Source organism: Arvicola amphibius, chromosome 10 (assembly GCF_903992535.2).
Source record: "Arvicola amphibius chromosome 10, mArvAmp1.2, whole genome shotgun sequence".
NCBI classification, from domain to species: Eukaryota; Metazoa; Chordata; class Mammalia; order Rodentia; family Cricetidae; genus Arvicola; species Arvicola amphibius.
Window position 1 is genome coordinate 386,406 of NC_052056.1, and position 26,646 is coordinate 413,051.

General features: G+C 49.3%; 1 protein-coding gene across 1 annotated transcript; it reads left to right on the plus strand.

Moving 5' to 3' along the window:
• Nucleotides 1-1,991: 1,991 nt before the first annotated feature.
• Ripk4 (receptor interacting serine/threonine kinase 4) lies at nucleotides 1,992-25,298 on the plus strand. Its single transcript, XM_038346687.1, has 8 exons — nucleotides 1,992-2,209; nucleotides 10,459-10,750; nucleotides 15,490-15,638; nucleotides 17,445-17,494; nucleotides 19,586-19,744; nucleotides 20,435-20,538; nucleotides 21,670-21,934; nucleotides 23,562-25,298. The coding sequence occupies exons 1-8, from the start codon at nucleotides 2,028-2,030 to the stop codon at nucleotides 24,719-24,721; spliced, it is 2,361 nt and encodes a 786-aa protein (XP_038202615.1). The 5' UTR covers nucleotides 1,992-2,027; the 3' UTR covers nucleotides 24,722-25,298.
• Nucleotides 25,299-26,646: the final 1,348 nt, after the last annotated feature.

Consider the following 26,646-nt stretch of genomic DNA (forward strand, 5'->3'; position numbering starts at 1 on the left):
GGCAGCATCCCGCCTCAAGTGCCTCATTGATGAGCAAACCCTCCTCTGAACATGGTGCTGGCTATATCAGATTCATTAATGTTTCAGAAATCCTTCAGCCGCCTCCCAGTTCTGGGGCACAGAACTCGCATTATTGCTCCCTGAGTATTTTTCTTCTAATCTGTGCATTTGTCTTTAAGACCCACAGTGTATTTAACTCACAACTTTACCTTCCCACTTGAAGATGTCAACTTCACCGTCTTGTGAGTGTTCCTCCAGCAGGATCCAGGCCCTGCCTTCCAGAGACAGTCCCCTATTACAAATCAGCAGACTGTCAGAAGGGAGGGCTAAGCCTAATGTGACATATCTGGAAGAGGCAGGATTCGCAGCCAATTCCATGCTGTGATCCTGATGGGGGCTGGCTGTTTTGGTCTCCCTGGGTTCCAGTTTCCATATGCAGCCTGCAGCAGGCACTCCATAAATATTTGTTGAGTGATGCACACGGATGATTAAATAAATGAAATTGGAGTGTTTTATTACTTGACTGCTATGGGCTGTTAGTCACCCCCTCCCTGGTGTTGAGAAGACAGGGTGAGACTAACAACTTGGGGAGAAAGGCACCCAGGGTTGTACCCCGGAAATGGGTGCCATGACTCATTTTCTAGTCAATTCTTTTTTTTCTCACGAAAATAATGACCATGTTTACTTTCAAGTTATTTTTAATCTATTGAAAAAAAAAACAATTATCCTTAAAGAGTTAGCTTAAACATACTTGTATTTGCTACAAATGAGTTTAAAATAGCGATCTGCTGCCTTGGACTCAGAAATTTGTGGAGAAGGAAGGCAGTGTCTACAGCTCCCAGGAGACCCATCCCCACCTGCAAGCAAGCGTGTGGTGCTAGAGCTGTGGGCTCTTCCACTGGGAAGCCAGATGGGAGATGGGGATCCGGGGAGAAGGCTCAGTCATCAGCTATAACTTGGGGCGGCCTCCCTCTCAGATGAGAGATTCTCCAGCATTCATGTCCTCATAACGCCCCCTCTTCTCTTCCCGTGAGGCCATTATTCATCTGCTTTGGTGAGGAATAGCGTGAGTGTTGCTGAAGGTGAGACTTCACGGGCACTTCCACCTCTGACCCAGCGTCTTCCCCAAACTGAGAATGTTCCTGAAGGTGAACAAGTCTATTATCCTTCCTTTCCCAAACCATCTGTTTACCTTTAAAAAGAACTTTCTGTATTTGACATGGAGAATTATTTCGTACATTTGTGTGTGTGTGTGTGTGTTTAAACCAAGGTCTCACTCTGCAGCCCAGGTTGATCTCAAACTCCAGGTGATCTTCCTACCTCAGCATCCCCAGTACTGTGATTACAAGCTTGAGCTATAGGGCAGGGATGATTGAATCTTAAAGAGCCAGTTGCCTCCTAAGCGGAGTTCTATGAAAAATGCAAGGCGTAAGTGGAGTGGAAAACCAATTCAAAAGGTTGGGTCTATATAACTCTTTAATATAAACAAATGCTTTCTTAAAAAAAAGAAAGAAAGAAAAAGAAAAAAAGAAGAGGGAAAGAAGAGAAAAGGAAAGGAAAAAGATTAGTGATCATCAGGGCCTAAGAATGCGGTTACAAAGGTCCCCAGAAGGGCACCCAATGTCCTGTTTCTCGACTGGTGTCGGGTACACGAACTGACCCAGACGGTAACACTGTGTAGGACTCAGCGTCCGCAAACCAAGACACACACAACCGTGGAAACCTGAGCAAGCTCGGCGATCGGATCTAAGTCCACGTCCCAGTTAAGAGACTCTATTTTCTCCTTCGCCGTGTTTCACAGAGAGGCGGTACTGTGAACAGCCAACTGTGTACGTACTGGACTACACTTTCCGTGAGAAGCCGGCCAGCCGCAGCACCCGGCGCCGGGTCCCGGGAGGGCGTCGGGGGTGGACCCAGACCCGGCGGGGCGGGACGGGGCGAGCGTCGGAAGTGACGTCAACGGGCGGGGCGCGCACCTGAGCACCTGGGCGGTCGCGGTGGAGCCAGGCAGCGGCGATCCGCGCGCGATGGAGGGCGAGGGCCGGGGCCGGTGGGCGCTGGGGCTGCTGCGCACCTTCGACGCGGGCGAGTTCGCAGGCTGGGAGAAGGTGGGCTCAGGCGGCTTCGGGCAGGTGTACAAGGTGCGCCACGTGCACTGGAAGACGTGGCTTGCGATCAAGTGCTCGCCCAGCCTGCACGTCGACGACAGGTCAGCGGCCGGGTGGGGCCGGGCTGGATGGGGGGCTGCGCGCCACGCGAGGATCCGGGGAGCAGAGTTGGCGGCCCTCAGGCCACCGGCCCCTCGCAGCTCCGGAAGTTCTGCGATCCCGAGCTGGCCCGGCGTGGTGGCCCTGAGCCCTGCGAGGCGCGTCGGGCTCGCCCGGGACCCACCTAGGCGCTGCGGTCCGCGCCCGGCTTAGAGAAATTGCCGTGTGGGGCTCCGCGCTTTGTGAATGAGTTAGATTTAGCTCCACTTACTAATTTTCGTTGGAGAACAAATTGATGTAAGACCGTAATTATTTCGATCGGAAGCACCGGCTGGGCTCGCGTGAGGCATCCGCGCCGCTCAGCCGCTTCCAGGGCTCGGGGTCCATTTTGGGTCCGGGATCTGATTCCGCCCACCGCTTTTCTCCGCACACCTTCGTTTTAGGGGACTTTGGGTGGAAACCGAGGGAGGACGTCTTGCTTTGACACTGGCAGTTGCTCCCCCTCCGCCCCCGGCACCCTGGACCTTTGTCCCTCCTAGCGGATTGGATTGTAAAGCGATTCGAAAGGACTCAGAGTTGAGCCCGGTAAACCCGATGGCTATTGTGGTCTGTGCGTGAATTTGGAGATGAGGTGCGAAGCAGATTCTTCAAAAGCATTTTCCTCAGATTGCACTGTTTACGTTGGGTGGTGATAGTTTATGTATGAGCCGCAAAACAGCACATTTAAATGGCTTATTCTTTAACCAAGCTGACATGGACGTAGTATTTGCATTTACCAGTTTAAGATCCCTCCTAAACCCCATTGAGCTGTGGTTGTCTGCAGGACCTGCCTTAAACCACAGGAACTCTGAACTCCAGCCTTATTGTGGAGTGGTGACCATGGCAGTACCGAGTGACACCAAGGAGAATGGTTTATTAGCGGTATATTACTCCCTTTTACACCTCATCCCTCTCCCGACTGTCAGAAAGCTCTTGGGCGTTTTGTTGTGTGCTTGTTTGCTTTTTGCTATAGCCCAGTTTTTCTTGGAAACTGTGGTACAGTGAGGACTAGTCTCTAAAATCACAACAAGCTCACCGTGAGCTTTGCCATGCTGTGTAAACCTTTCTCCAACCCAACCCTTGGGACCTTCAGGCCAGGAGAGACCCTGTGGTTATTTTGGTGAAATCCAAACCATTTTGAATAGCAGCCAACAGTTACTTTCTCAAAGGTGAAATAAAAGAACTCTTTAGGGATGATTTTTATGCCCTTAGAACTTGTGGGGAATTGTGTTTTCTAGGCAGAGTAAATATTATTCACCATCAAAAACTTAGCACAGATTTTGAATATTGCAGGGTAAACGTGAACCACCCCAGGTATCGATATACTGTGCAGTCCTCCAGTCCTCAGGTTTTTCCACTTGCAGAGAGCCTGTGTTGAAGTGTGTGTCCTTTAACTGCAAAGGCCTTTCTTCCCTGCCTGCGGTGGCTTGTCGCAGCACCCAGCAGGAAGTACTGGGCCGCCAGGTCGGGCTGGCTGCCTTTGCGCTTTTGTTAAGTGGAGTTGACTTCTCTCACCCAGGCCACATTTAGGTGTTTAAGCTCCTGCGGTGTTAGGAACTCACATCAATTCCCGGGCTGGGAAATGCTAAGGAATTCACTTGGTTCTGAGCGACCTGTTGCCTTGCAAGCTAGCCAGCCTGTATCTGAAGCTTGAAACAGCTGTTGAGAGGCTAATTTTTCCTGGGCTGTTGTATAACACACAAAGCGTTACACAGCGTCTACTGTGCAGGATCTTAACCTCAGAGATAAGAGGATTTAAACATGGCCTTGGAGGATAATTTTATTGAGGTTTGAGAGAAGAAAACAACAGGACCAACAAGCAGTCCATCTGTCTGGCAGCTTAGACAAAGAGAAAGTCCTGCTTTCTGAATTAAGAGGTCATGCGGGCAGGCTCCTCAGTGGACCTCCTTAGTGGGCCCACTACCTGGGCAGGGGTGAGAGGGGAAGGACTTCAGATGGAGAGTGGGAAGGTGGCCGGCATGTCAGCATGAGCAGGCTTAGTATATTGGCCAGTATCCTTAAAAGGATGCCAGGGAAAAAAGGAAAACTGGAAGACGCACCAGTGGGGACCTACAGGGAGCTGCCCCAAAGGAGGGGCTTCCCAGGCATCACATATACATCGCATTAAGGGGGTAATTTATTTCCCTCATCTCCTTAACATGCTTTTAGGTATCTCGTGTTTCTTAAAGCTTTTTGAGGGATCTTTTTCTGTCTAGATGCTTGACAGGCCCTTTTGGGTTAATTCTAAAGGGAAGGACAATAGTTTGTCTTTGCAGTCTTGTATTCTTTTGGTCATTTAGCAAGCGTCTACGGACAGGTAGAACTTAGGTACAGTTCTTTTGACTAGAGTAAACTGAAAAGAATTAAAGAAACTGGCCGTGGTGGTGCATGCCTTTAATCCTAGCACTCAAGAGGCAGAGGCAGGAGGATCTCTGTAAGTTCAAGGCCAGCCTGGTCTACATAGTGAGTTCCAGGACTCTGTAGAGCAGTGGTTCTCAATCTTCTTAATTCTGTGACCCTTGAATACAGTTCCTTGTGTTGGTGACCTCCACTCATAAAACTATTCCATTGCTACTTCTTAATTGTAATTTTGCTACTGTTATGAATTGTAATATAACTATCTGATATGCAGGATATCTGATGTGCAACTCCAAAGGGGCCTTGACCCACAGGATGACAAACACTGATATAAAAAGACCATGTTGTTGTTGTTGTTGTTTAAAGTTAAAGAAAAACAATGCAAACCAGCCATAGCTACCAAGAGGAAACAGCTTTTTTCCCCCCTCTATGGGCCTCAACAAAGCCCTGCTTGCTTTACTTCTAAGGAGTGGCTGTTGTACTTCCCCAGGGGTACTAGAGGTGGTGTCCAAAGCTGATTGAGGGGCAGGGTCCATCCACAGTCACCTTCAAACCAGCTAACATCTATCTCTGCTGCATAGTGTATAGCTGGGAGTCATTTATGTCCTTTACCTGCTGCTTGGGGGTGAGGGGTCACTCTAGCTACAGCTGTGGGCCAGTCCCGTTTTTACCGGCCAAGGCCGTTCACCCTCCAGGATGACTGGGAGTTTCTTGGCCCTTAGCAGCTGCCCAGGCGGGCCCCAGCCTTTACCCATTCTGTGGTTCGTAACCCTCCATTTCTGTTCTGGGAAGGTGGGGCCTTAATCAGGTCTGGGACACTCATGAAGCCTCTTGTGAAATTTCTGCCAAGGCAGGGACATTTAGAGGACCTTGACACAATTCATGAGTGACTTCCCACTGATCAGATTTCTCCTCTTGGGAGAAAGTCCCATTGTTTGGCTTTGGGGAGAGGGCTGTCTTCACTTGCTGACTATCACTTGTGAGGTCACAAGTACCGGGAGGCAGGCCTGCTGGCACCCTTAGAACAAAATGATCCAGAGGCCCCATGCATCTCTCTGATCCCAGCTAAGGAGCTCAGAATAACAAAGTCCCTGGCACAGGGGCCCAGGAGCTGCTAAGGCAGAGTTGGGCCTCAGCTAGTTAGGGCGAGCCCGAGCAAACCCCAGCTCTGTAACTACAGAGCTGACAATTGGACAAGCCTGATTCTTGTCAGTTTTAAAAATAGCAGTGTGGGAACCCCTCTGAGGCTCCTGGGAACGTAATTGGAGTGGTGTGCAGGAGCCTAGCGGAGAGACTGAAATACTGTTCTCCCAGTAAAGCTTCCCAGGTTCCCTGGCAGCTGTTACTGAATCCCCCTCTACTCCCCTGTTCCCTGAAGGCATCAAGCTCATTCATGGCTGGTCTTAGGTTCTCTTTCCCTTTTTCAGTAATGGAACACACTCCGCTCTTACCATCCCAGGGTCTTTGGAATTTCTTGCTGAGCTGGGAGGCAGAGGTATGGCTTCTGTAGAACTCCTAGAAATGATGGGTGTCTGCTGTCATTGGCTTTCTTCTGTACTCTGATTCCCTCTCTCGGTGGGAGACCACATTATGCTAGGTAAAAGGGATGTGGGCGAATTATTGTAAATGCTTTTTAAAAGTTTCTTGGGCTGTAATCTCAGTAACCAGGAAACAGAGATACGAGGATTGCCATGAGTTCAAGGTCAGCCTGAGCAAAAAAAGAAACTTGTGGGGAAGCTGGGGCTACCACTTTCTGGCTAAGTCCTTACCTGGCCATGTGAGCTTCTGGATTTAGGAGCCAGCACTGCCCCCCCAAAAAAGTGTCTTTAGAGATTGTAACTCTAACCTGGTCCTGTTTGTGCCCAAGTTTTCTAAGTGGAACCCCAAAACGGGTGAGAGTGGGGCAGAGGTGCCCTTCTCTTTCTCCTCAGAGACTGAATTAGCGCCCCTCTCCCAGGGACAAAATAGATGAGAATGTAACCCCAGCCTTCCTGCACCCTGTAGAAGCAAAGATCAAGTTGTGTTTTAAAGAACCTGATGTTAGTGGGTTCCTTGGCCCAGAGACATCTTGTTCACTGTGAGCAGAAAGAAGAGAATGGGACAGAAGGGTAACCAGGAGCAGGCCCTGGACTTGCCATCCATCATCCCTGCCCCACCCAGGCATCCAGGCTAGGGACAAGCCGGAAAATCCCTCCAGGTTTTAAAACAATGGTAACAATTACAAATGTACAGTCCTTCTGTGTTGTTATCAGTACTGATCAGAAATACTGCTTATGAGAAAGGTGTGTTTCTAGGAGCTGGCCCCCTTTAGACCTACGGAGTGGCAGGTGCTCCGGATAACACCTAAAGGCTGGAGCTTCCTGTCCCAAGTGGTGGCCCGGGTGACATGTTGGTGTTTAAGTTCAGAAGACATTAGATAATAAATGCTTTGAAAAGTTTTTCTGGATGTCCCAGGACTCTGCCTCAGTGCTAGGCTCTGATTTTTGTCCCAGCAAACAGTGGCCATTTTCCAGTGAAGTGAGTGCCCTGAAGCATGTAGCCCCAGTCCAGGGTGTGTGTGTGTGCGGGGGGGGGGGGGGGGGGGGGGGCGGGGGGGGGTGATGCCACGAGTTCCTTCCAGCCTTCTGTACAGACTAAGTGTGTAAATGCAGCAGGGGTCAGCTGATTCTCTGGCAGCCCTATGGCCCTTGTTCTTTTTTTAAGTGAGGTTTGTGTTCTGGAACGGGCCTGGGTAGAGAGGGAGAACTTGTTGGATTTTGAGTGCTGGGAAGGGTAAAACTAGTTATTTTTCTGCCAGTGGGCCTGCTGTGAGTTGATTCTAAGAGCTACCAGCAGAAGCTGCTGTGTGTATTAAATCCTTTGGGCAAATAAAGACGTTGGTTAGGTCGACTGAGTAAGACTGTCCAGTGGAGGGAAAGTGGCCCATGCTGCAGCCAGCCTGCAGACATGAATTCTAGGGATGGACAGGTGTACTTCTTCAGATCACTTGCTGGTGGTTCCCTATACTCAGAAGTGCCGTTGTCTGGGCAGGACGGATACACACCGGAAGGTGCAAACTGGCCACTTTATAGAATAAAATGAAAGTAGCAGGGTGGCGTGGAGGATTACAAATTATAACTTTCATCACCCCCTACCGAGACAGGATTTCTCTGTGTGTAGCCCTGACTGCCGTAGAACATCTTATGTAGACCATGCTGACCTTGAACTCAACAGAGATCCGCCTGTCTCTGCCTCCCTGGTGCTGGGATTAAAGGTGTGCACCAACACTGCCCGGTTTATAACTTTCTTTCTTAGCACAAAAGAGAGCAGAAGTGGCTGCTGATAGCAGGTCTCAGTTGTGTGTGGGACTGACCAGCCCGGTCCTTTGGAGCCCAGCTGTCTTCTCCTTCAAGTCCCAGCTTTATTTTGATAATGCTTGACCAGGGCATCTAACTTTTCAGGGGCCAGTTTTTCAGATTTTTATGGAGTATAGGAACAGGGCTGGGAGTTTCCCACCCTGTTTTAAACTGTTAGTGTTAGGAATCTGCCTCCTGTTGGGGTCGGACCCTTGGAATCTTCCAACAAAGAAGGGAAGAGTGAACAAGATCCTAGTGTGAGATCAATTTACCCACCCAGTCCAGGGGGCTCACGGGCTGGCCCTGCACACCTGTACTAGCTACTTTAGGTAACGTCTCCAGAAGACCAGGACAGCACGCCATGTTAGACTCTGTTCCGAAGCCATTTAGTGACTCATTCCAGATGCTTCATTAAAGCCAGAGGTCTGCTGCTTGCCACCCCAGCATAGGCTCAGAGTGAGTGCTGATGGGGACTAAGATCTGCCTGTAGGATTGACACTGGTTGGCAAAAGGTTGAGCTCTTCAGCCCTTAGAACTTGTGACAGTTTCCCCTGCCAGAGTGTGATGTTCAGAGGAGCTGCTTTTTGCTGTGGTTTTTGGTGCCCACTGCTCTGCCTGCCTTTGTCCTTCCTTCATGGGGCTGGGGAAGCCTGGGAGACCCCCTACAGTTTCAAGGGGGAGGCCAGCTTAGGAATGACTTGTTAGCACCATTCTGGGTCCTCCAGCTGCTCCTGGTGATTTCCCAACAGGCACTTTATACCCAGAAGAGCCCCTTTGGGGGAGTAATGAAAACCCAGCTTGTCTCAGGTTACAGGTAGAATTTTGTGCTAGACTGCCTTTTGGGGAGGCACCAGGGCACCTCAGCCCTTCGAGGCCTATGTGTGGACACCCAAGCTGCTCAGTTCCCAGCTCCAGCATGTCTCTCTGGAAATGGTTCTGGAAGTTTCCTTTAAGGAACTATTTATTTCTAGAAAGCAGATTTCCTGGCTTCCTGGGTGCTTTCTTGTGTGTATTTGGAGAGACACTGACCCAGATCCTATGTAGCTTGGTCACACCCTCTTGGGATTGGCTTTTTACCCTGAGCACACTGAGACTTTTGACCCTTGTTGCTGGCACAGACTATTACACAGCAATGCACATCTGTACAAACATCAAGAGTTGACCTTTGGCTGTGGCTGGTGAGTGCAGTGAGTGCTTCAGCTGTCTCTGTGTGAGGAACCAGGAAACAGCACCGCAGCGTCTCTGGACATTAGGCATAGCACTGCCACATGATCCAGCTACTCTGCTTCTGGGCAGATACCTAGAAGAACTCATACAAGGGCTCTCTAGACATTTTTCCCCGAAGGTGTAGCATTATTTTCAGGAGCCAGCAGGTAGGAACAGTGTCTTAGTTTGCTTTCTGTTGCTGTGATAAAGCACTGACCGAAAGTAATTTGTAGAGGAAGGGTTTATTTCATCTTACAGGTTACAGTTTGTCCTAAAGGGAAGTCAAGGCAAGACAAGGACCAGGACACAGAAGCTGAAGCTGTAGAGGAATATTGCTTCCAAGCTTGCTCCCTATGTTTTATTCAATGTGCTTTCTTAGGAAACCCAGGACCACCTGCCACGCTGTCCTTGACCCCCCTCCACATCCACTGTAAATTAAGAAAACACCCTCACATGTACACACAGGGCATATGCCTACAGGACATTTTCCTAATTGAGGTTCTTTTTCAGATGACTCCAGATTATGTCAAGTTAACAAAACAGGAACAAACAAACAAAAAACAAAAACAAAAAAAGCAGTACAAGCAGTACTTAGCCATATGGCTGAATTAGCAAAATGCATATATTCCCACACCATTCTTGGCCACACAAATGCAACTTGGATCTGTGCAACAATATAAATGAGTCTTGGAAACTCCTCATGAAGGAAGGCAGACATAGAAGGGTGATGGAGACGATTCCACCCGTTTGGGGCACCTGGATTCAGAAACAGAAAGATGTGGGGCCTGGTGGGTGTTTGACGGGTGCAGTTTGTTGGGGATGATAAAAATATCCTGGTGATGATTACATATGGAATGTCCTGTGTTGTCCACTCATGGGTAGTTAGAGGAATATAGACAACCTCTGTGCAACCAGTGTGACCAGTTGTTCGTGCCCTTGGCCAATCTCTGCTAGACTCAATTCTGTTAAGTGTGAGATTAGATTGAGGAGTGATTGAGCCAGTGAAAGAGTTGGACTTAAAACATAAGGTGAGGGTGAAGGTCCTTGGATAGTTAGCAGTTTTCTGTCCTGACAAGGGATGTGATGTCGCTCCTAGGTATCCAGGTAACTGCCGGGCTCTGTCCTCACAGTGACCCCAGGTGCAGAGGCAGGTGTGAACAGCACAGGACTATAGGCTTTGGAAGGCCCAGTGTTTAATTGTGTGACAGTGAACTTTGCACACGTATGCGTTTATCACTGGTTGTGTCCTGGCCTGTGGCTCAGTGTCCTACTAGATGACAGCTACATGCTCTCACACCTGTGGATTTTTTCAGGGAACGCATGGAACTTCTGGAGGAAGCTAAGAAAATGGAGATGGCCAAATTCCGCTACATCCTGCCTGTGTATGGCATATGCCAGGAGCCTGTTGGTTTGGTCATGGAGTACATGGAGACGGGCTCCCTGGAGAAACTGTTAGCCTCCGAGCCACTGCCGTGGGACCTGCGCTTCCGCATCGTGCATGAGATGGCTGTGGGCATGAACTTCCTGCACTGCATGTCTCCACCACTGCTGCATCTAGACCTAAAGCCAGCAAACATCCTGCTGGACGCCCACTACCATGTCAAGGTAAGGGCAGCGCGTGCCCTGGGGAGTGGGCAGCTGGGACGCTGGATGTTTTAGGGGGAGCTCTGTGTTTGAGATCTTGGATTCCAGAATAAAGTCTGAGAAACAAAGTGATTGTCCCTGGAGCAGAAAGCTTGAAGCCAGGGCCTTTCTTACTTGTAAGACCCGCTACAGTGCCCAGCTGGTTACACTTGATCTGGAAGGGTGACCCTTGTAAGCCCATGGGATTCTCCCCATATCCTGGCATGTCCTAGGTTCTGAGTACCCTGAAGCAGACCAGGGACTTAGAGGTCTCAGGTCTTATAGTCTTGTGAAATCAGAAGTTGGGCTGTGAACTAGAGAGACCTTGTGTCCTTTGATAAAGAAACGCGTCTTTCTTCAGTGGGACTATGGATAGGTGGTGGGGTGTGCTGTGATCCTGACAGTCTGTGAAGAGGACTCATTTACCTGTTTGTCCTCTGTTAGGAAGCTGTGGGCATTAATATTGATGTGAAGCCTATAGGGTTTGCTTCTTTATTTCTTTGTAAGTTGATAAAATACAGTATGAAGAATGAATGACACAGGAGACAGGTGCTGTGTGCCTGGGTATAAGTTTTGTCCGTTTGCACCAGGTTGTATGGCTGTGGACATTTTTTTTTCCTCTCGGTACCTCTGCCTCAGCACCAGGGGCAACACATCTGTCAGGGGCTTTTTCTCATATGACATGCACATGACCATGGACCCACAGGATTGGACACAACCGCCTTTTCTCTCGGTGCAAGAAAGTAGATGGGCGTGAGCAAGGGAATGGGACCAAGCACCCTGGATCAAGCAGTGTTCACACAAGGAACAGTGTCCCCAGCCTATGTCACTGTGGTGGGTCTGATTGCCTGACACTTCCAGATCCACTCTGCTGGCCTGTCCTTTAGGAGGCTCAGAGTACCACTCGGCTTCTCAGTACACAGTGGCCTGTGTGGCATGCGTGAGGGTATTTGTAGCACTCAGACTCAGACAGGCAGAGAAACTGATTTCCACTCTGGGCAACAGCTATGGGTTGTGGCTTAGATAGACATTGCTCAGTCATGGCCTTTACATCCTGAAAAGTGAGACAGGCTATCACACAACTTAGAATGAGCCAACTCCAAGGTGGCTTCCAGCATCTTCTTGTCATCTGAGTTTCCTGGCCTTTGCTTGTGGCTGGCAGGAATTGGCTTCCATTCTTCCTGGGCAGAACAGGACCTGTGGGCCCAGGCATATTCTTAAGATTGTGGCTGTCCTATATTTAACCTATACCAGAAAAATAAAACAATAACAACAAGCCCCTTACCTTGGACCTCACCTCACCACAGAGCAGAGGTGTAGCACAGTTGCTTGGTGGCCACAGAGTGGTTAGGTTACTCTAGCTGCCGTCGGGAGCAGAGGTTGAAGTGATGGCCTCCAGAGATCTTGGCTTGACCCTCTGCCATCTGTTCATGACATCATGACAGTGTTCAGGAAGCCTGTTTATTGACATACTACTGTCATAGGAGGCCAGAGTGGTTTGTGAAGAGTGGTCAGGTGTTCAGACAGCCCTTAGATACCTGGGACTGGCCTTCACAGGGGCAGGCTCTGCTTATAGACAGTAGGGAGGGTAGCCTTTAGGTGGAAGAAAGAGCTCAGAAATTGTATAAAACTCTGGGCATTTGAGAAGAGGTAAGGAAAATAGCAGGCAGTGCTGGATGGTGTATGAACGCTTCTGTGTCTTCAAGAACTGCTGAATGGGAGCTGCCTGACACCTAGTCCTCCCTAGGCCCTTGAGGGGGAGGTCACAAGTCTGGTATAGCCCCGAGTCGCTCTACCCAGGGTCTCTGCAGAGTCCCTCAGGTGCCCTAGGTACAGCCAATGTTTCCATCTCGTTCCCTTACATGCTGCCCTCCTCTCCTGACAGGCATGTGGGTGTTGGGGAGAGCTGTGGTGTGCTTCTGGGGTGGGGGGCACAGTACTGTTCTTTTCCAAATGTCATCCTTGTCAGCCGGGAGCTGAGACAAGGACACAGCTCCCCAGCTCTGTCACTTTGCTGACAGGTGTGGTAAGAGACACTTCACTTCTGGGTTGTCATCTGGGTCAGTGAGGGTGAGTGTTCACACAGTGCACCTCTGGGAGTACAAAGTGATGCCCGGTTGTCATGAGTAGGTTGCCCTTTGTAGGTCTGGGTGCTGACTTCTCTTAATGCTTTCCCATTATCCCTAGCAAATTCTGTTAGTGTTCCCTTATCGGCCATTGTCCGCTCAGCCTGATGACAGTTGTAGTTCTTACAGTGTCAGCTGGATGTCTCGACTGGGAGCTGTGGAACCATGATGAGAAGGTGTTTGTTTGGTTGGTTTTGTTTTTCAGAGACAGAGTTTCTCTGTATAACAGCCCTGGCTGTCCTGGAACTCTCTTTGTAGACCAGGCTGACCTTGAACTCATAGTCATCCACCTGCCTCTGCCTTCCGAGTGCTGGGATTAAAGGCATGTGCCATCATGACTGGCTGAGAAGGTGTTTATTTAGCAAGAAGGGACACTGTCCCAAAGCTGGGATGCTGAGGCCTCCCCCTAACCTGTGCCACCCTGAAAGGCTCTGCAAAAGCTGCTTTTGTGTGATGCTAGGCTGTTATCACAGAAGTTAGCCACTGACAAAAAGCTGAAAACAAACAGAAATGTTCTTATACAATACAGTTTCTTTATCTTGTACAAACAGCCTCCCAGGAGGAGCCTGTGGTGCTGAGGGTTCTGCACCTCCCGTGCAGATAACTTGGGTTTCTGGGCCATTTGCAGTACAGACTTAGGTTGGGACCCCAAGGCAGGGCTAGCCTCATTCCCTGTGTCTGCAAAGGCACTGCTGCCTGAGCCTGTGCTCAGTGTGAGTTTTACTGATCTTCACAGCCTGGTTGTGCTGATGACAGGGGTCAAGTCCGTTAAATTATTTCCTGTGTCACTCTCTATTGGTATGCTAAATATCCAAGTTAGAACCAGCTCCAGATATCCCCAGACTCCTTATTCATCGCAAGAGAGGTTCTTCCTGCTGCTGCGTCCAAAGAAGCCTTTTTGAGATAGCAAGAGGCCTTTGGTAGCTTGGTGTAGCTATTCTGAACTAGAAGGGCTATGTTCCTGTAAACTCTGAGCTTTGAGGTACTGAGTCAGGTGCTGGTGTCAGGGCATCATGAGACCTTAGGTATCCACTGTTGAAAGCTGGGGGAGGAGGCCACCCTGTCTTGGGCAGGAGGGAAAGAGAGAAAATTTCCTCGCTCAACTCCCATGTTCCTCACCTTGGTGTGCTTTCTCTGCCAGGCTTTCTACAGTACTGTTTTTCTTGAAGTGAATTTTGAAGCTGTGCCCAGGGTGCATGCAAAGGGACAGTGACTGAGAGAAAAAGAAATGGCTCGGTGCTAAGGCTCCCCAAATCTGTCAGCATTTCTGAATGTAGAACATTCCGGGTTGCTCTCCTTGATCTTTTTTTGAGAGGTGCAATGAATGAGCCCTGCCCCCCAACTCTAAGCAGCATGAACAATCTGCAGGACTTTACCGTTGTTGCTGGCAGCTTTTCCAGAGTTCTTGTTTCTCCTGAAGCCATGGAGTCTTTCAAAGTGGGCAGACCCGAAGGCCCTAGAGGCCTGTTGAGCCTGAACACTGGCTTAGTGTGAGCAGAGACAGAGGGCCAGGCCAGCTCTGAAGCGTCCACAGCTGGCAGTCCTCAGCGTCTTTTAGTTACCAGCCTTCTGCCGTTAGGCATTAGGCATTGATGACACCAGGCCTGTGGGCTCCCTTCATGGGCATGGCCAGTCTGGAAACAAGAGTCCTGACTCAGCCCATTTCCTGTTGCTACCAGGGTGTGTTTGAAGACCAGCCCAGGAGTGAATTAAAAGGCTTAAAACCACATCAGCCTTGGAGGAGACTAGAAAGGAGCCATTTCTATGTACACTGGAGACTGTTTAGTGCTGAATTGGGACTTTATGTACACAGTGCTTCAAAGGGTCTGGTTTGCAACAGGATGTAGTGCCATAGGCAGAAAAGGGAGACTCCCAGAGATGGCTGCCAAGTCTACAGTAGTGGTGTGAGCTACAAGGACACCTTCGCCAATGGGGGACCTGCCTCCCCTGTGAACTCTGGAAACAGAGGTGGGGGTTCCTCGCAGTGACATCATCACCAAGGGAGGGGACACCATATCTGGAGTAGACCGGTGAGCCCGGAAGGTGATGAGGCGTGTGTTTTGCTCACTTTAAATCCCTCTGAAGGTGTGTTGTGCTTTAAAGGACCTGCTGGCACTTGCTGCTGCCCCAGCTGGAAGGTTGCATAACCGGACTGACTGTGGATGATAAACGCCTCAGCCCCAGCCCCAGCCCCAGCCTGTCACGTGGCTCCCTTTGCCTGAAAGCTGAAGACTGTTTTTCCCTTCATGCTGACTGTGACCATCAGCTACCAGGGCAGACATGAAGCCTTACAGACATAGGGCCGGCTGTCATTTCTGAGTTCTGTCTCCAAGTAAATTCCATTCTTTTATTTAAGCATATTTCTTCCCCGTCCATCAAGTTTATACTGATAGTGCATCCAGGCTTGACCTTTTATAACCTATGCTTCCCACCTTCCTGGAGAGAGGGCTGCCTGGCGCTTGGCCCCTCTGTTTGGGGGTGAGCCCCTATAGCATGTGTTGGGGAATCACCATCTGTTATGGCAGAGGGAGACATGCCATAACCTCTTCTGGCTCCATTTAAGGCTCACATGCTTCCTTTGGATTGTTTTTACAGATTTCTGACTTTGGGCTGGCCAAGTGCAATGGTATGTCCCACTCCCATGACCTCAGCATGGATGGCCTATTTGGCACAATCGCCTACCTCCCTCCAGAGCGCATCCGTGAGAAGAGTCGGTTGTTTGACACCAAACATGATGTATACAGGTGTGTGACATGCCACCATGCCCTCTGTGCAGGCAAGGAGCCCTATCCTTCCCTGAACAGCAGTTTCCAGTACCATTCAGCCATGGAGTTTAGTCCATATGCAAATGGTGTGTGCCCATTGGACTTGGGGATTTTAGATGGTGGCTACCTGCTCCCCGGGCACAGGAAAGACTTTCCTTTCCTGTGGGTGGTGCTGGCTGAGAAAGAGGCTGTTCTTGGCTGGTGCTAGGCAGAAGCAGTTAGAAAAAACAGTTTACAGCTCAGTGTTGTACATGATGAGTTACTTCCGTAAAATGGGATTTTATTACTTGTCTGACAGAAGAACCTGCTTTGAATAGTCCACAGATCCATAGGTGGGTGGGTGAGTTTGGGCTCTTCAAAGCACACAATCCTCTGAATCCCAAAGTGAGCAGCTCACGCATGTGGTTTACTTGCCTCTGAAGGAGGACATCAGCTCGCTTCCCAAGTCCGCAGTGTATAAGCTGATAACATGATTGCCCCATGGTCTGGTTAAGGAGAAGATTTTTATTATAGATACGAGAGAGAACAGCCAGAGGCACCTGGAAGATTCCAGAGCATGGCCAGCAGAGTGGACCTGGCCAAAAGAGAAGAAGCAAGAACAGAGCAGAGGAAAAGTTAGGGGGAGAGAGAGAGAGAGAGAGAGAGAGAGAGAGAGAGAGAGAGAGAGAGAGAGAGAGAGAGAGAGAGAGAGAGAGAGAGAGGAGAAAGGGGGAGGAGGAGGAGGAGGAGGAGGAGGAAGAAGAAGAAGAAGAAGAAGAAGAAGAAGAAGAAGAAGAAGAAGAAGAAGAAGAAGAAGAAGAAGAAGAAGAAGAAGAAGAAGAAGAAGCATGACGACGTACAGGCAAAAGGGGAGGATTGAACAAGGTTATAAGGAGAATGGGTAGCTGCGGGGAAAGAAGCCCATGAGCTGGAGACGTTTAGGGTGGGGGGAGGCAAGAAGAACTGAGAAGAGCTAGGATGCCAGCATGGACTTTGGAATATGTAGCAGGTACTCATGATAGACCTGCATGAGCTTTGGTATGCTAATAGGCACCATGATAGCCACTTCCTTCTTCCAGTGCCCTTCTGGTAGAGGGGCACTGATTCCACAAGTTTCTGAGGAATGCTGGCTTTTCTAACCATCAGAATTTGGGGAAATGGAGTTTCCTTTGGACCTGATATCCTCCAGGATCTGAGTACCTGCCTCCTTTTCCTCCTCAGATTTTGAGGGCCGCATTTCAACCAGCTCTGTCTTTTGTCACCAGGCCCAACTGACTGGTTTGACAGAAGCAGTGAGTCCCGCTGGGAATGGCCCTCTGGGGACTAGTCAGGGCTTGTAGAGTCTAGGGAGACTCCAGAACTTTAAAGTTGGCTTTAACTTTTGAACCTGCATTTTCCAGTTGATGAGTTAAGCTCAATTTTTAGTCTTTATTTTTTTCTTTTCTTTTCTGTTTTTCTTTCTTTTTTAATTAGAGTGGGATATTTCAGTGTATCTAGAATAATTTATTTATCTAAACATATGTCCCCAGAAGCTAAGAGAGGGTTTCTGGGCTCAGCTGGTTGCTTTTTACTGCTTCCTATACATTTTCTTTAGCCACTCTCTGATGAAACCTTCAAGGGCCTTTTAGAGCATCTTAGTCAGAACCCGACCTTGGATTTGAAGGATTGAAGCCACAGCAGAGAAGAACAGTGTTGAAAGTGCCCGTAGATGTCTGAGTACTGGGCCTGCGCCCCTGTGAGACAGCGGCTCAGAGCTCAAGAACGCTTAAGGACTCTAGCAAACCTGACACCCCATTTCTCTTTCAGTTTTGCAATTGTGATCTGGGGCGTGCTCACACAGAAGAAGCCCTTTGCAGGTAAGTGGCCCTGCCTGGAAATAATGGGCATGTCCTTGAACCTTCCCAGCCCTTCCATAGTGCCTCTGGTTCATGCTTCACTGAGACTCCCAGGGCTTCAGAGCCAACCCTCTGGTAGACACATTACACACTGGAGGCCACAGCCAGCTTACCCTGCAGGTGGCTTACATACAGGACAGATCAACTGTGGGACCATCAGACTGTGCCTTGTTCTTTGATGCCACTTAGTGTTTTGTGCTGGTAAAAATCTACGTCTACATCTACACCTGTTTTTTGTTTTGTTTTTGTTTTGTTTTATTTTTCGAGACAGGGTTTCTCTGTATAACAGCCCTGGCTGTCCTCGAAATCACTTTGTAGACCAGGCTGGTCTCGAACTCACTGAGATCTGCCGGCCTCTGCCTCCCAAGTGCTGGGACTAAGGTGCATGCCACCACTGCCCAGGCAAGACACCGGTTTTAACATTTAAAGTACCTATCTCCTTGAATTCAGTGCATTCCCCTTATCACCCCAGAGGATCTCTGTCTTTGTTCCTATGATCCAGCAGTTAATTTCTTCCGCTCTCCCTCCACCTTCCTCTCTCCCTTCAAAAACAAATGATATAAAACATACATGACAGAACCTACTGTGATAAACTAACCATTCTAAACACACTGTGAGTAGCAGTAAAAACGTTCATGTGTTTGTCCTCTCTCTAGAACTTATACCACATCAACTCAAGTTTATAAAACTTATTTAAAAAGTTTATAAAATTTGAGTCACTTTTAGCTGCATTGGTAAGAGGAGTCTCTTTTCTTTTGTGGCGATTCTGGATAATAACACTGTGGGATGTTACCAAAGATATTTGAAAATATAGATCACGCTCGGTATATATGAGGCTCTGGGTTCAGTCTCCAGCACCAAACAGACAGATATCAGTGAGTGAGAGCCTCACTCACCCTTGCTGCCTCAATCACACACCCAGGCCAGGCATGGGGAAGGTTAAGGGTGGAGACAAGATTCTCCAAGCAAAACTTTGGCTATGCTGGGAGCTTATTGAACACTCAGCAGAGTGGTTCTCTTGTGTTTCTGTCCTCCGTTGTTTGTTCTTTTAAAAAATATATTTTATGTAGATATGTGTGTGCCTGAGTGATACATGTGTGCAGGCGTCTGTGGAGGTCAGAGGAGGTCATTGAATCTTCTGCAGCTAGTGTCACAAGCAGTTGTGAGCTGCCATGTGGGTTCTGGGAACTGGACCAGCGTCATCTGAAAGAGCAGCTAGTGTTCTTAACCACTGAGCCGTCCCTCCATTCATCCCTCTGCCCCCACTGCTCTTTCTTCCAACTGTGCCCCCCCCCCACCATGGAGGTCCACAGTCTGAATTATTTTTGGTGGAACAGTCTACCTGTTGGATGTGAAATGTCTGATAGCAGTGACTCTTAAATCGGGTGTATGGTGTGTAAAAGATCTAGGCACTCATTGTCTCTTAGGTAGGAGAATCAAGGTGCAGGACTTCCCAGATGTCTTGTAGGCTCCATCTGGCTGGCTTTGCCATCCGAAAACCTTTTAGGTGTTTTCTTGATTTTTGTTGCATTTGGAAAGCTTGCTGGGTTTGGAAGGCTGGATTATCGTGGAAATAACCTGCAGATACTGAAGAGATAGGCATTGCCCAAGACTTAACGGGAAAGCGAACAAAGCGTCAGTGTGGAGCCCTGGCAGCCGGTGGTGACTGTGGGCCAATTTTCCATACCTGCCAATCGGCTCCTGCTGCTCCGTAGGGTGTGCTTGGAATGCAGGGGTGGGGAAATGCCCATGGGAACCAGCGGCTGATGGGACGCATGGTATAAGATGAACAGAAGATAACCCACTGAGAGTCACCTTGAAGTCCTTCCTGTGCAGGGCTGGTAATAATAAGTAATGGCAGAGCCTGTGCTGTGCTCATGAGACATAGTTTTTAAAACTTGGAGAAACAAGGATATGGGTTAAATGAAGCTCCAGGGTTAGAAAGGGAAATGGTATTGTCCCAGGTGACATGCACGCCACAGCGTGTCCCAAGCACTTGTCCGTACCTATCTCCTGCTCCTCAAAGTCCTGACGTGTACGTCTCCTTTGCAGATGAGAAGAACATTCTGCACATCATGGTGAAAGTGGTGAAGGGCCACCGCCCAGAGCTCCCACCTGTCTGCAGACCTCGGCCACGCGCCTGTGCCAGCCTGATAGGGCTCATGCAGAGGTGCTGGCATGCAGACCCACAGGAGCGGCCCACCTTCCAAGGTGAGTGCCCCTGCCTGTTTCTGTGTCTCATCATTACCACGTGATGGGTTTTCCAGTGACACGGGCCGTAGAGTCGGTGACCATGACAGGGCTGAGGGCCAAGCTCAGGTAGGGGGGAAATGTGCGTAAAGACAGAGATGAAGCAAGCCCATCATCCCCTACTTTGGTGGCCCGACACTAGCCGTGTTTGGATTTGATGGCTTGTTAGAACTAGATGGTTAGAGCCAATGTCCACCTCTGCTCTCAGCAGGCTCCATTTGCCTCCAGGTAGCTTGGAATCCTGGATTTTAAGTTCAAGTACAATGGTATGGCTTTAGGCAGCTGGGGGTGGCTAGTGGCTGCAACCTTTCTTTAGGGATAAGAAAGTGAACCTGATAGAATTGCTTTCCAATGAACCTAGGGAGACATGAGTGGCCTAGAACTCACCTGCCAGTCTTGATAGTTTTAACCCTTTGGGTCTGGTAGGTTACTGAGAACCCATTTTGATCCAAATGAGATCTTACAGATGACTGCTCACTCAGGATGGTGGTTGGGTTGCCTTCTGGTGATGCCTGGGGCTTTTCCTATGAACCAGCATCGATACTAGACATGTCCTCCACTGGTTAGAAACTGGGGTATCTCTGCTTCTGTCCCCATAGAATTATATAGGGGTCATATCTAGGTGATAATTCTCTATTTTCTCCCCCAAAGAAATTACCTCTGAAACTGAAGTCCTTTGTGAAAAACCTTATGAGGAGGTGAAAGACCTGGCCCATGAGCCAGGAGAGAAAAGTTCTCCAGAACCCAAGAGTGAGGTGAGCATCTCTAGCAGGCATCCTCGGGTTTCCAATTTGTGGTAGAATTTTCCAGTCCAACCTCTTTTCTGAAAATTCCTCCCCATTTCCCTCTGAGTCTGTCCTACACCTCCTTCCAGAAATATAGGTCCCACACCTATATTTCTATATTCCACCTGCCCAGCACACTGGAGATTATGGAAGGGCAGATGTCCCCAGATAGGTAAAAGATGGGTGGTATGGCTTGAGAATCTGAGCAGTCCATCTATTCATAAATGATTTGAGTTACAAGTACCACACAGTTACTCAGAGGTGGTGAGATGCTCCTAGGGCCAGTGCTAGCTGAATGCATTAGGTAAAGGCTGAAGCTAAGCCTGGGGGTAAGGGAACTGTTAAGAGGGTTGGGAGTGAGGGTGGTGGTTTATCTGGCACTGGACAGCTTCTCCTCGGGAGAATAGCTATGGGACAGGTGAGAGCTGGGGACAAAGGTGCCCCTGACAGCAGTAAAGGGTCAGAACCTACCTCTGATATCTGGTGGCCATCAAGTAGACATGACGTAGTGCACAGGTGACAAACATAGTAAGGCCAGTTGTTCCCAAAGGGAGGAGGACTCAGGAAGAGCTGTGAGCAGTCCCATTCGTTGTCTCTAGAAATCTGATTTTCTTGCAGCAGCCAGACCTATAAAAGCCCCCTGTTTTCCTTGTTCACACAGCCCCAAGCCAGCCTGACATATTTGAAAAGTATGAAGCTTTGTTAGAGCTGTGGAGACCCCCAGCCTGACTCTTCTTTCCTTTTCATTGGGCTGTCTGTTATGGGTGAACTTGGCCTTGCCTGTTCTGTGCCCTCGGAGCTTACCCCTGGACTGCCTTTGGTCCTTACATATGGACAGTGCCCCTGAGTGAGAGGCAATATCGTGCAGACTTTTCTATTTTTGTGAAGGCGTTGCTCTTAAAATGCCAGGGAAGCCCATGAGGTTTCTTTGCAGCCCTGAGTTTCAGGGTTTCTTATGCTATTTGTCTATGGTAGTGTACAGCTATGGGACCTCCATCTCTGCTCTGTGGTCAGTAGTTTCTTGTCTCCTTTTCTTATTCTCTGTACCCTGACATGAAGGCTGGAGGAGAGTCCTCACCACAACCCTCTCCATCCTTGCAGGCCAGGCCCGAGTCCTCGCGCCTCAAGCGTGCCTCTGCTCCCCCCTTTGATAATGACTGCAGTCTTTCTGAGTTGCTGTCGCAGTTGGATTCTGGGATCTCCCAGACCCTTGAAGGTCCTGAGGAGCTCAGCCGGAGTTCCTCTGAGTGCAAGCTGCCGTCCTCCAGCAGTGGCAAGAGGCTCTCTGGGGTGTCCTCGGTGGACTCAGCCTTCTCCTCCAGAGGATCGCTGTCACTGTCATTTGAGCGGGAACCTTCGACAGGCGGTGAGTGACTGTGTGCACTGGTGAGCTTGCACACGACTCTCTTGTGCGTTATGTTAGAGTCTGAGCAGTTGATGCATCCGGTTCTTTGCCCTGATGATTCTTGTGTTCTTTCTGTTTTCTCTCATGAGTTTTTGGCATCATCAGCATAGTTAGTGCTCAGAGCACAAATCCAGAAATTCCCACATCAGTAGTGTGGTTCTGTTGGGCATTATGTAGCATGCAGGGAAGACAGGTCACATCACCTGGCTGAGCCAACATTGGGACAGAGGCTAGCCTCGAGCCTGCAACCTGGAAAGCCCAAGTCACATCCAGTGGACCTAGTGACACTGGGGACTTTACTTGTGCCAGCTATGTGCTCCTTACTCAGACACTTCCAGGTAACCCCTGTCCCAAGCTTTTGTGTTTATGGGCCCCCTCAGTTACTCTTGCATAGCCTGACATCAAGCTTGGCTGGCTGTTCTGGGAGGTGCTGACACTTGGTATGCTGTGGCTCCTTTGTGAAGCACAGCCATTCCAACCTAGGTTCTAGCATGAGGGAGTCAAGTACAGGTCGCTGTGCCAGAGACCTGGGATCTTACTAGCCTTCAGGGATTTTTTTCCAGTAGGATGTTGGGTAACAGAGCATTGAATGTTAAGGAAATGCCTTGCAAAGATGGGTAGGGAGAACAAATCCAAGTCGTGGACAACAGAGTCAAAAAGGACAGTCAGGACTAATTTCACAGCAGCCACAGAAGTATCGTTATTTGCCCCAGAGAGGTGTGTTTCTAAATCTTTTCTTCAGATTTAGTCATCTCTGGTGATGGCCTTGTCCTCATGCCTGAGAGATGAGTACCATCCTATGAGAATTTAGTGTTTAAGCCAGGCATGGTGGTGCATGTCTTTAATTCCAGCACTTGGAAGGATCTCTGTGAGTTTGAGACCAGCTTGGTCTACAAAGCAAGTTCCAGGGTAGCTAGGGCTACATAGAGAGAGACCCTGTCTCAAAACTACAGAAGAATGCAGTCCCACACTGTAGAACAACTGGAGAATGTTCTGCCTGCAGAGGGAGAGTCTTTTCATGGGACTCAGGACTCAGTAATGGCAGTGGATTTTTAGGTTCAAAAGAAAGTTCCATTGCGAATACCGAATAGTGTCCTGAGAAATCCAGTTTTGAGGATCCTTCCCCAAACACCCCATGTGGTGTTGCCATGAATCTTCTTCACATTCGAGAAACCAGCTCTACAGACCAGCAGAGCCCCAGGAAGAGTCTTGGAGTCTCTCTAAGTCTTCAGGCAGATTGTTTTCCTGTCTGGCTTTCCTTTTTTGTTGTGCCTCTTTTTAAATGATTTTCAGCAATCCTGCTGTTGCTAGGGGAGGAAGTGTGGTTGCTCGCCTTTTCCAACCCTGGAAAAGCCACAGTGGTTTTATTCTGCAGATTGGCAGAGGAACATTGGAAACATTAACTGACACTGCCCAAGGTCTCCCTAGATTAGATCTGAAATAAGCACACGGGGTGGATGCGTAAAGGCCTGAAAGTAAAGGATGTACCCTGGATGTCCTTCAGCATCCCTGAAGATGTGGTCCACCCGACCATCCTGCAGTAGTGGCCTTGCTCTGACCTCTGACATTGCACCCCCTCTCCCTGCAGATCTGGGCCCCACAGATATCCAGAAGAAGAAGCTAGTGGATGCCATCATGTCAGGGGACACCAGCAAGTTGATGAAGATTCTGCAGCCTCAGGATGTGGACCTGGTTCTGGATAGCAGTGCCAGCCTGCTGCACCTGGCTGTGGAGGCAGGACAGGAGGAGTGCGTCAAGTGGCTGCTGCTTAACAACGCCAACCCCAACCTGACCAACAGGAAGGGCTCCACACCACTGCATATGGCTGTGGAGCGGAGGGTACGGGGAATCGTGGAGCTCCTGCTGGCCCGGAAGATCAGTGTCAATGCCAAGGATGAAGACCAGTGGACTGCCCTGCACTTTGCGGCCCAGAATGGAGATGAGGCCAGCATGAGGTTGCTACTGGAGAAGAACGCGTCTGTCAATGAGGTGGACTTCGAGGGCCGAACACCCATGCATGTGGCCTGCCAGCACGGACAGGAGAACATTGTACGTACCCTGCTACGCCGTGGCGTGGATGTGGGCCTGCAGGGAAAGGATGCCTGGCTGCCTCTGCACTATGCTGCCTGGCAGGGCCACCTGCCCATTGTCAAGCTGCTAGCCAAGCAGCCTGGGGTTAGTGTGAATGCCCAGACACTAGACGGGAGGACACCCCTGCACCTGGCTGCGCAGAGGGGTCACTACCGTGTGGCCCGCATCCTTATTGACATGTGCTCTGACATCAACATCTGCAGTCTGCAGGCACAGACACCTCTGCATGTCGCTGCGGAGACTGGACACACGAGTACTACTAGGTTGCTCTTGCATCGTGGTGCTGACAAGGAGGCTTTGACCTCAGAGGGCTGTACTGCCTTGCACCTGGCAGCCCGGACTGGACACCTGGCCACTGTCAAGCTGCTGGTAGAGGAGAAGGCTGACGTGCTGGCTCGGGGGCCCCTGAATCAGACAGCACTGCACCTGGCTGCGGCCCATGGGCATTCGGAGGTGGTGGAGGAGCTTGTCAGTGCTGACCTTATTGACCTGTCTGATGAGCAGGGCCTCAGTGCACTGCACCTGGCTGCCCAGGGCAGGCATTCACAGACTGTGGAGACGCTGCTCAAACATGGAGCCCACATCAACTTGCAAAGCCTCAAGTTCCAAGGAGGCCAGAGCCCCACTGCCACACTGCTCCGACGCAGCAAGACCTAGCTTGCCTCTTGCAGAACCAGGGCTCCCTGTAGGCTTCTGGTCCATCCTTGTGTCCCTCATGGGAACACAATGGTCTCTGTTGGTGGCCTGCCTATGCACTGACCAAGCAGAGGCTAATGGACAAGGCAATAGTAGCTGGGTCGAGGCAGAGGCTGCCACTGGCCACTGTGGCCGGCCATGGTGTCTAGTGTCAGGCGGGACTAGGTTGGTGTCATTTCATTGTGGTCTTGATTGGCGGCTGATGCGGGTCGTTAATGACAAAGCCTATATAAGGATAGCTGTTCTGTCTCAGAGCCAGTCACCTCTACTTGCTTGGAACACGGTGTCTTTGGTAGAGGCGTGAAAGGGGCAGTGTCCTTCGGCTTCTCACTACGTGGGCAGAGCATCTTGTCTTTGGAGACATAGTGGATTTTTATATGAGTGACATGCTAGCTTTGCTTGAGACCTATGAGATTATAACTGGCACTGGCTGTGGAGTCTAGAAAGGGAATGGTTATGAAAATCATAAAGCTGGTCTTAACGTTAAGCAGCCTTACCAGCATTGAACCCGTTTCGTTAGTTTTGTTTTTGTTTTTTTGTTGTTTTTTTTTTTTTTTTTTTTTTTTTTTTTTTTTTTTTTTTTTTTGGTGATGTCTAAGTTACCACATCTCTTCCTGACAGTTGCTGAGTTCTCACCTAAAATGTCAGAGCCACATCTGTAAAAGTTAGTGGAAAATTCTTTATAAATAGGTTTTATACTAAAAAAAAAATTGTTTAATCAAGCAAATCACTCCTTCAGGCTCTTGTCTTTTGGTGAGGTGGTGGTTTGTGCCAAGGGCTCTGCTGTGTTGCCCTGTGGTGACTCCTGCTGGTTCCAGCCTTAGCAGTTGAATGTGGCCTGAGATGGTCGCTGGAGATGGTTGTACTCCAAGGGGTCAAAAGGTTTGATGGCCTCATTGTTATACCTTCCCCATTCGCATTCTGAGCGTTGTCTCTGCAGACGTGTTGCAGAAGTGCCCTGTGTGCAAACACATGCTGTAGCATGGTGTGTGGCACAAAAAGTGTCATTAATGTACTGTGTACTTTGACATGACTCACGGGATCCTTTTCTGTGACAGGAAGTGGTAGAACTGGCTATGTTTTAATATGCCTCCGTTTGCCTTCACTGTCTTCCTCCCCTGTTGTGACCTGTGTGATGTCAATAAAGGACTCGCCTACTTTTGGAATTCACTGAGACTGTTCGTTTTTTTTAAATTGGTAAACTCTAATCATCTGGTCCTTGAAAACCAGAGATCTGAGACAGTAACTTGGCGTTTGGAGATGTTAACTTACCGAAACAACTCAGGGCCTGGGAAATGTGGGAAGCAGAGGATGGCCGCGGGCATCTTCTGTCTTGCATATGCCAGATCTGGTGGGGAGAAGCTTTCAGCACCAGTGTTTGCATTTTTAAATTGTTATTCTCGTGTTAACTTTACATCTGAAGGAATTTCAGTTATGATAACTTCACATTGACTCTGGGCTTCTTTTTCATTTACATTTGACCTATTTTCCTGACGGTTCTTTTTCAGCCACTGCCTTTCCATCAACCCGTCCACTTGTCTACCCAACTGTTCATCCTCCCTGCCTGTCCACACACCCCTGCACCTGTCTGCCTTCCTCTTTGATGACCTCCTGCATACCCTGTTACTTCTCAGTCATTCAGTGTGTATTTCCCCTAAACCAAGGACTTTAATTTCCTAACAGCCAGAAGTTAGCGTTGACATGATGCTATCTGGTCTGTAAGTTCTTTCACGATTGTACTGCTGACCTCAGAGAGCAGAAGACACTCTTCCTAACCTTGGGGTCCCGGATTCCATCTTAATTCCCTACATTTAGTTGTCAATCTCCAGTTTTTTGTGCCCAATTCCAGGCTTCTCTTGTCTTGCACAACCTTTACATTTTGTGAT

Excerpts from the sequence above, each read along its gene's own strand:
- Ripk4 (XM_038346687.1), top strand. The coding sequence starts at position 2,028 with ATGGAGGGCGAGGGCCGGGGCCGGTGGGCGCTGGGGCTGCTGCGCACC. Across the intron at positions 10,751-15,489 it reads ACGCCCACTACCATGTCAAG|ATTTCTGACTTTGGGCTGGC; the intron begins GTAAGGGCAGCG and ends TTGTTTTTACAG. Across the intron at positions 21,935-23,561 it reads GCGGGAACCTTCGACAGGCG|ATCTGGGCCCCACAGATATC; the intron begins GTGAGTGACTGT and ends CTCTCCCTGCAG.